The sequence below is a fragment of the Pocillopora verrucosa genome, chromosome 1, assembly GCF_036669915.1.
Source record: "Pocillopora verrucosa isolate sample1 chromosome 1, ASM3666991v2, whole genome shotgun sequence".
Lineage (NCBI taxonomy): Eukaryota > Metazoa > Cnidaria > Anthozoa > Scleractinia > Pocilloporidae > Pocillopora > Pocillopora verrucosa.
In genome coordinates, this window is record NC_089312.1 from 21,213,020 (window position 1) to 21,222,815 (window position 9,796).

At 36.2% G+C, this 9,796-nt stretch overlaps 1 protein-coding gene across 1 annotated transcript; it reads left to right on the plus strand.

The window, feature by feature from the left end:
- Positions 1-220: 220 nt before the first annotated feature.
- LOC131768998 (BTB/POZ domain-containing protein 10) lies at positions 221-7,706 on the plus strand. Its single transcript, XM_059084713.2, has 8 exons — positions 221-777; positions 2,079-2,175; positions 2,892-3,012; positions 3,637-3,734; positions 4,163-4,262; positions 4,744-4,854; positions 5,161-5,217; positions 6,257-7,706. The coding sequence occupies exons 1-8, from the start codon at positions 404-406 to the stop codon at positions 6,469-6,471; spliced, it is 1,173 nt and encodes a 390-aa protein (XP_058940696.1). The 5' UTR covers positions 221-403; the 3' UTR covers positions 6,472-7,706.
- Positions 7,707-9,796: the final 2,090 nt, after the last annotated feature.

Below are 9,796 nucleotides of genomic sequence, written 5' to 3' on the forward strand. Positions count from 1 at the left end.
GTCCATGTCTCCATGTCCCCAACATCAACAACCTATGGCTTAGGGTCATGGAAAACATTTTAATTCAAACCTTCTTAGTATCAGCCGTGTGTCCATAAAGAATGTAATCCAGATAATTTTCATAATATAAATTTGTTATTTTCCATCGATTTCCTCTCCCACCCCTCCCAAACAATTGCAGCATCTCAAGGTACATTATTTTGCATCTACGGGAAACGATTCATCTGGAAGGATCCCGTCTGCTTCCTGAAAACCGTCGAATGGAAATCGTATCTGCAACCATATCTTCAGCTGATTTCAGTGGCATTTCTGGTCCATTAGAAGCTAATGAAACTTGTCAGACTTAGTTAGTGTTAGCAGTGACTCAACTGTGTATCTATGAACGTCCTTCGAGGACAAATCGATGGAAAACGGCAACAGAGAAGAACATGTTGATGGTCGCGGAGTCGAAGATGACTCCACTGACAGTGAGCTAGAAGAGTTAAACGCTTACGTACCTCTAGACATCCCTCCTCGAGATTTTTCAAGGCGTCTTGTAAGAAGCCACTCAGAACCCCAGAAGACCTCTACGAGAAACAGAATGGAACATTCGTTACGGAAAGGTGCCCACTCGCCTCCCATTATTCAGAAACAACGAAACAAAGTTGTCACTCAGATTTTACCAAGAAATGTTCAGGGTGGCGACGCCGCCGATAAAATTACGCTGGTAGTGGACGATACACGTTTTATCGTCGAAAGATCGCTATTTATTGCTCATCCAAACACCATGTTGGGAAGGTTGGTATACTTTCTTGTTGGTATACTTTCTTGTTGACATCCTTCCGTGTGTTTTCCATGTGTACAAGACATGTGAGTTTCGAGATTCGTTGCCGGACTCAGCTTTGTAAATAAACTTTTTCCCCGTTTTTAGGCTATCGCGATTTTCGTTTCCTCTTCGAAATAAAGCGAACATAATTGTTCGAATATTCTTAAATGTTACTCTATTATAGTGTCGATTATGTCTTTCTGGTGGTTCACAGTAGAGAGAGCTTATATTTTTAAATGAGCTGATCTAAAATTAGATCAATCGAGTTGACTTTAAGTATAATAAACGCTCTTCTTTCAAACACTAATGTTAGTGTTTGGAATGATAAATTCACCGGAAGTCTAGAAACTTATCTTCAATATTTCTATATTTGTGGGCAAATTTGTCTTTAAATTTAGGGTTATATACTCAGCTGGAGATTGTGAAGATTTATCTTGTACATTCACTTAACAGACTAGTATACTTGTTATAAAACTGGATAAGGAGGTTCTTTATAACAAGGCCCTTTTTCACGATATATAGGAATTTTTATATGTCTATTCAACACCTTTGGGCATCTTAATTGGCCTGCTTTGAGCTTTCTTTCTTTGAAGTTTCCCTAAAACAGGAGTTATGTTAAAGAGTGTCTGGTTTCTTTGCGACCCAAGTTATGAGGTAAAGGGACTCTGAGATTGCAATTGCAATACCACATAATATTGGCACCCAAGTGAGATAAAATACAGTTCCTCTCAATACAGCCAATATAGCGGAACATTTTTTTCTCAAAAATACAATTGGATAAGTTTGTTTGCAGTACTAATCCAGCCATAACAAAGATATTAAATCTGTAAACAGTCAGCTTCTCTATGATTGGTAGTTCTAAATCATTGTTCATAGTGTCTTTTGCCTTGGATAACTGGAATTTTCAGCAATATAGTGGACAAAATATAGCCATGAAGTTCAAAATATTACATTACAATAGTTATTTCTGCTATTTTCTGTAAAAAATTAGTCAAAGATCACACTCCTCTTAAGCCTTGCCAATTTAATAAGAGAACACTGGGGAGTGGCATGTTTCATTTCTCTTAGGAGTGCCTTGATAAAATCTCTTGTATCTTAGGTTGTGGGAATTAGTCATAGACAAAATATCTGGCATTCTTATGATAAAAATCTCATGCCTTTGGCTTTAAAAAAATGTTGGTATTGCATCATGACATCGTACTAAAATACTTGAAAGTCATGGACATTCACATGGATTTATTTTTACTTAAATGAATATATCTGTACTTTGCAGAATGTTTGGTTCAACAATGGAATACACAACCCGAAATGAAAAAGGGGAATATGAAGTTGCAAGAGGCATTTCTGCAAATGTCTTCAAGTGTATTCTGGTAAGATCTAATTTTTGCAGCATATGAAATTTGTCTGCGCAGTTAACATATGTGCAAGTGGTACTGTTAAATGTAAAGAGCAGATGATGATCAACATCTAGAAAGGGAATATGTATATTATGTCTACTAGCACCCTTTTATTTTGTCTGTGGCAAAGTTATAGTAACAAATAAAAGTTTCAAAAGATTTTATATGAAATAGCCAAAATTATTTTTGAAGTTTCAGCTTGTTCAGGTGGTCATGGTTCTCAATTTATTTTCAAAGAATGCACTCTCAATCTCAAATATGGCTAATAAAAATCTCCAATTTTTTTAGCTCCTATTCAGCTTTTTGGAGGCTTGTGTGACATATCAAGGTTTAATATTCACTTCACTTCACTTTTATTTTTCATTTTCTTACATATTTACAAGATAATCCTTTGACCCGCAGATAGCAAATGCTAATCAAAAATATTTGATATCGAAAATATTTTTAAAGAAATTAATGGCTTGAATTTATACCAAAACTTATCTCACTTTTCCCTAAGACCATAATTATACACAACTAATAACAAGGAGCATGTTATTGAAAGCCCGATACAAATCACCAAATTGGCAACTTTCATTGCAAGGTTTCTGGCAAACTGATTATGGTTGGATTGTAAGGTAAAGATCAGAGTTTAACATTACATGTATGTCTTTGATATATTTTGAAAAATGTATTATAATGTATTACAGGATTACTACAAAACAGGTCTGATCAACTGTCCACCAAGTGTACAAATCCCAGAACTTCGTGAAGCATGTGATTATCTGCTTATACCATTTAATGCTCAAGTGGTCAGATGTCAGAATTTAAGTAAGTTGTTCTCAAACTACTTTCAAATTGCAACAATCAATTTTTTTTGAGTGACCACCATTGAGAGCATAATTAAAAAAAAACTCACTTAAGGCACAGCATTATTAAAAAATTTTGTTCGAGGTCACCATCTTTGTACTTCAGATATTGGATTTAATAGGTCACAGTCATGATGGGTCTTTATCAATAATAAATAATATTATAATAATAAAGTTTGGGTATAATGCACGTTGTCATTTGTTGAAAGAGTATGCTCTATCCGAGTACAAAGCACAGAGTTGAGCTAAAGCTCAACGTCAGTTACTTCCAGTTACAGTGTATTCTCCTAGTACCTGTGGAATGAAATGACAAGGAGAATTACTAAAAAATTACCAAACAAGATACAAATACACCAAAATGATTCTTGAGTTTTCATGACAGTTTGCTCAAACTACTTTACATCCCATTCAGAAGAAAGGCACTGTGATGGTGTTGTACCTAAAAGTCACAACTCAGTGACCTCAGTCTCAAGCTGGAACCATTTTATCTAGAGTTAAGTGCTCTAGGCAGACACTTAAGCTGGTTTGTCACCCATAAGCAATTATAACTGAAAGTTAAATACAGTTAAAATAATTTTTCTTGCAGGGGATCTTCTTCATGAACTGTCAAATGATGGTGCTAAAAACCAGTTTCAATATTTTGTGGAGGAGTACATTCTACCTGTTATGGTTTCTTCTGCAAAGGTAAAATAACTCACTAACTTAAATATTGGTTCTGATAGGATATCACCTAAAGCACTATATATTCATTCAGTAGGAATGAAGAAACAATGCAAATAAAAGCTTAGAAGTAAGAGTCAGTTTTGCAAGTTTGGTTCTGGTAAACTGCTTTTGTGAATTATTTTACTTCAGTTGTAGCATTAACAAGGTACATGTATTGAGCATGTTTTGTCTCCTGAAAATGAAATAAATTAATACTTTTGATTTTGGAATGAACTCATTGATCATCAATGACAGTCGTTTCATTAAAGTAGCTTACCCTGTAAAGTGATAAAGCTTGAACAGTTGGGCATGTAATGCAAGCTTAGGTGACTACTCTCCAGGTATACTTATTGTGCTCACAAGACTTTGTCTGACACATTTCTATTATAAATTTATAAATTTCTTTACAGAAAGGTGACCGTGAATGTCATATAGTGATCCTTACTGATGACGATGTGGTGGATTGGGATGAAGAGTATCCCCCCAGTATGGGAGAGGAATACACTCACAGTAAGAAATAACTAAATTAAAATTTCTTTGGACTCATGCTTGACTCCAGGTTGTCTATAGACTATGTATCTGTAACTTTTGTCTTAAGGTTGTCTGGTATTAATTTTTTTTTTAATGAAAAACAAAATTAAATCGCACAATTCTGAGACTAGGATTCTCCATGACTGTATTTCAATGCACATGCTCATACTGCAGCAATCATTGATGGTTAAATCAGGAACAGTGTTGAATCTGATTGAACAAACCAGTCAACCATTTTCAGGCTAAAATGACCTCGAGGCTAAGTCATTGAGTGTCAACAGAAACATAGTGCACTCAAGGTCATGTATTCCATTCTTATTACAAGGTGTTACAGAGTACCTAAAATGGAATTGAATGAACTAAGTTAGATTTTTGCAGAATTAGAAAAACCTGTCATAATGCAAGTAGTGTACTAGCTGCCATTGATTATTTACATATTGCCATTTTATTTGTGACTTAGTTGTGTATTCAACATCTCTGTACCGATTCTTCAAGTACTTTGAAAACCGTGATGTGGCCAAAGAAGTACTGAAGGAAAGAGGCCTCAAGAAAATCAGGCTTGGAATAGAAGGTTCTTGTTTATAAACTATTCATACACTTAGGGGCAAAAATGTTCATTACACCCTGCTAAATCATAGTCACTGTGTAGAAGGAACTGACTGGTATATAGATGGTTTCTCTTGGAAAAAAGGGAATCCAGCCATTTGGAGTCAATTTCTTTGAGAGTATTCATACACTTATTTTGGAACCACTGCACTTGCAATTCTGATGACATAAAAAAATTCACTTGCATCTCATGAATATAAGTCATTATTTGACTTTTGAGGAACATATAATGAATATCTCACAATATCTTGCTTGCCCTTTATTTCTGCAGGTTATCCCACTCACAAGGAGAAAATCAAACAGAGGCCAAACGGAGGGAGGCCTGAAGGTAAGATTGATTTGCTTTGTACAACAGGCAATGAGATTGATCACATTTGTTGTTGTTGATAATAATATTTTCATTCCAAGCATTTGCAAAATAGACTCTAAGCTTTAGCTATGTGTGTTGTTGTTTTTTGTTTTTTGTTTTTTTTTTTGACTCAAGACCCAAATCAGTCACAGCATATTTGGGACTAAAGGTTTCATTCTTAGTTGGTGATATGTGCTTCATCTTCATCTGTTCTGCAGCATTTTGCTTGATATGCAGTGAGGGTTTTATACTTTGTAGTCTCATAACTCCATTTGCTCTATTTTGCAATAAATTCCTTTTATTCCATATTTGAGGAACCACCCACACTCTAATAACCGGCTTCCCTCAAATAAGCATCTGCTCTCTAGGCCTTAACGTCACCCTTCTTGAAAAAGTGCCCCTTCCTCCACCCTTACTTTCTTAAATAGAAGGGATACAAAGCAAACCTGCCTCTACTGCAACTTTAAATTGGTAACTTGTTAAGTTTCAACTACAGCCAAATTAGTGCAGGAGAATAGTGTCTGTTCTTATAATTGTAGCTATCTTTCAGTTGTTCACATCTCCATGTGCTTGCAGAGTTCTTTAGAGTGCATTATTTGTTCTTTTAATTTTTTGGTCAATTGCCATGCTAATGTAATAAGCATTATCAGTGAAGTTCCCTCCATCCATTATGTGTCCCTCCTTTCAGTCAATTTTCTGGGCTATTATTCAAGGAAATACAATATATGAATTTGTTAATATCACTCGTCAAGTATAGTTATTATAAAGTGTTCATTGAGTGCTTTGTGTAATCCTTTATTGGGCTGACCAAAACTGGTGATAATACTACATTTATTTCCAGATACTCAGTCCTTCTCCTTCATTTTTTAAATTTTTAAAAAATTTTTCAATCCACTTGTGTCTTGTATTTGTGTAGTTTGTGTTGGCCAGAATATCTTGCTAGTCTTTGTGCCTTTTAAACCTTCTTGCCCGAATACAACTAACTGTTCTTTACCATTGTGCTTTTTTCTCTTTTTAGTGATTTATAACTATGTTCAGCGACCATTTGTGCGTATGTCATGGGAGAAAGAAGAAAGCAAGAGTCGTCATGTTGACTTCCAGTGTGTTAAAACTAAGACTGGAACCCCAGGGCTGGTGGAGGCTGTAGATGAGCCTGCCGCCTTAGCAGCAGCTGGTGCTGGACCTCACCCCCCAGCTGCCATACTGGGTGCAGATCCTGAAGACATTGAGTAATATCCTGAGCATTATGTTATCAGGCATCAAGCATTGCTATACAGTAGCTGTTACACTGTTTATCAACAGCCAGCAGTTGAAATGTTGGCAAGCCAAGTTTTGTCTTGATTACAAAATATTGGCTGTTAACAAAGAATGGAGGGGTGACATGTAATGCTGCAAATTTTCAACGTATAGAAGTTGTGTGTAACCATGATATCAGTGTTCTCCAGAGATTTCTTAGTAAACAGACCTTATGGAAAAAAAAACACTAGGCATAAAAAATTAAAATTTGTTTCAGATCAAGATATGTATTTTACTGATTTGTCTAGTTGAAATAGCTGGTGCTTCTGAAACATGCAGTTGGGAAAAACACTAGTGAGCCACTTTTCTTTTGGAGAACACTTTGATATTGGTTAATTATTTGCAGGAAAATTCCATCATTGCTCTAAATGAATAGAGGCATAGAAAATTTAAGTCTGTTGCGCAAATGGCCTTTATGCTACAATTTTTGCTCTAATTGTGGTGTGAGAGGCAAATAAAAGACTTCATTTTTATAAAGCGAAACTACAAGATATCATAGTTATCCTGATAAATATTTGGAAATATGGACAACTGAAGGAATTCCTTTCAATTAAAAAAAATTCTTTATGAGAATTTTTATAATTGGTGATGTTGTAATTGTGGGACATTTCGAAATAGATGTGTTGTTGTAGTAATTCTTTTGGCTATGGGATTTTATTTTTAAGTGCTGCCGTCAATTTTATGAAAAAATAAAATCACACGTAGAACACATGATTATTTCCCAGAAGTTAATATATTGAATTTATTGTCTTTACCCAAAGTACATCTGCAGTGTCCTGTCGGTAAGCTGAGAGTATGTTACCAAGTTTCAATTCAGTTTGAGTTATTTTAAGCAAAACAAATTATCAACAATAGCATTGAGCTGATATGAAAATTGTCTGTCTTAAAATGTTTAGTACAAGTAAAAGCTACATTTAAACGGGAGGGATTGCAGTCATTGTAAGAATTCAAGTGGTGAAGAATGAAATATTCATATGGAAAACTCCTGTTAACCCTACTGTATGTTTATTTGTTAGATTATAACGCTTATTTTAGGACATTTTTTTGTTAGAATTTGATACCGGACGTTAAGATGATACTGTAAAAAGTGAAGTTTCGTTAATTTTTAAAGAAAGACCTTTGTTTTGCTTGTTAGTTTATAGAAAGCTCAATATTATTATAATAAAAGAAGGAATAACGTTTCAACAAGCCCAAAGGTGCGAGGGGGGATGTAGGAATCGGAGATGAAATGAGAAGAATAGAGGATGAATGAACCTGCCCCTGAATGACCTGTTTTGGAGAATGTTCTTGGCTGAAATTGTTTCACTTCATGCCCCTAATCGAATCAGCTTCAGTCTTCTATTTTGTCGTAGATGTGATCGTCACTCCCTGTACTGTTCAGAGTCTCGTAATCCTCGCTATGGTAAACAGAAACGTTTGCATGCGTGCTAACGGAAGAAGACTGGGTATGGCTTGATGTGATAGGCCTAATTTCTTCATAAATCGGGTCCAAGGATAATAAGTAATTATCCTCATCGAGGCTGTCTACAGCCTCGTCCAATGCCCCATGTGTCTCTGTACTTTCGATTTCTACGTTGTCTTTCTCTTTCTTGGAGCTAATGGCGGGAGGAAATTTCAAATTAACGAGGAAGTTCAGGGATGGCCATACTCTAAGATTAAAAAGTAAAGCGCTTACTGGGGAGGAAATAAATATTTTTTCTGAGACTCACCCACGACGGTATAATTCTACGGTGATATGAGTTTCACGAACTCTCGTCTTCTACTAGGCAGCTTTTGTGTGTGAGGTTACCCCCGGCCTCGAGGTCAAAGTTTTTAATTCTACAGATCTTAATTGCTCGGGGTGAAATGAATGCGGAGGGAATAGTTAAACCAAAGTAATACAACTAAACTAGCCCAATTGTGGAGCCGTCATGGTAATTTCAAGCCGGAAAATCCACAAATTTCTCATATAAGGTGGACTTACCTATAAATCGAAATTTAAAACAGTTTTTCGTAAAAAGTAAAACTCCTATAAAAGCACTGAGGCTTGCTATTAAAATAAAAGGAGACAAACCTTGCAAAGTAGACTAGAATAATGAGCTAAGGACGGATTTCACGATTGCAGTGTATCGTTTTTGTGATTTTCAATGACCTCATGTGCGATACAGCGAAATTATATACATGTGCACTCATGCAGACACAAATTTATTGTACGATGGTCTTCCTTTCAATAGGATTGCCTTATTCAGAATGAACCACAACGGCCAATGAGAACAAAGACACATTTCACAAGGATCCGAAGAGAGCCAAGCTCAAAATAAAACAGGCAAACTGTCTAAAGGGATAGAAAACACCATGTGTAAAATGATGACTTATTTCAGATGGAGAAGACGACGTGAGCGAAGTTAAAAAAACTACCGAGCAACCCTGGTTGGCCAGTAGGAGAACTTCAAGTGCTAGTTACCTTATGCCCCCGTAACATCGTCTTTTTCTCTTTTCTTTTTTCCTCTTGTATGTTTGTGTTTGTATCTTTGTGTATAATCGTTTTGCACCACTTGTTTATTATAACAACCGATAGACCTTAGAGTATTAGAACCGAGTTCTAGCCTGCAGAGCAGGCGTAATTTAGGCTAGCGAATGCTTATTTCATAACGAATATTATGGCCGCCATCTTTGATTTTAATGGCGGCGGAAGACTGGGGAGAGGAAAAATTTATACCAAGGGGGCGGTCGACGGTCAAAAATAAGGAGAGGGGTAGAGGTAGAGGAGTGAAGAGGCGTCTTTTCTCCCCTCCCCCGCCCCCTACCCCCACCGTCCACTCTGACTGCAAATCAAAAATAGCCGGTCGGACAAACGATTGCAAGCTTTTAGCGTTAGCTCGCACTAACAAGACGCCTGCACTGCAGGGTAACCGAGCTCAAGAGGAGCAAATATCTGTAGGCCACTTTAAATCGTTGCAAAATAAACAAAAAGAGTGAAAAAAAAGAGCAAAGGAAAAAGGTTTGATTACTTGCTGTTGTATAATGTAGGAGTGAAGAGGCGTCTTTAAAAGACTTTGTTTCAGGCCTAATGGCACTCAAATGTTTTTGCAATTGTGGCATATCTTTTTAATAACGTTTTGCAACAAAACTTAAACAAAAGAGTGCAAAAATCATAGCTTGCTTCTTAAAGTTCCGAGCTAGTCACTGTATTAAACAAGCTTATCGTCACTCTCGTCACTGCACGTTTCTCTTTCTCCTGAAAGCAGCGGTAAGGCTCTTGAAACGAGATTTAGAATTTTAT

Bases quoted from the DNA above. Each gene is read 5' to 3' on its own strand.
- LOC131768998 (XM_059084713.2), top strand. From the start codon at position 404: ATGGAAAACGGCAACAGAGAAGAACATGTTGATGGTCGCGGAGTCGAA. The intron at 2,176-2,891 runs GTAAGATCTAAT...AATGTATTACAG, and splicing joins ATGTCTTCAAGTGTATTCTG to GATTACTACAAAACAGGTCT. The intron at 4,855-5,160 runs GTTCTTGTTTAT...TTATTTCTGCAG, and splicing joins AATCAGGCTTGGAATAGAAG to GTTATCCCACTCACAAGGAG.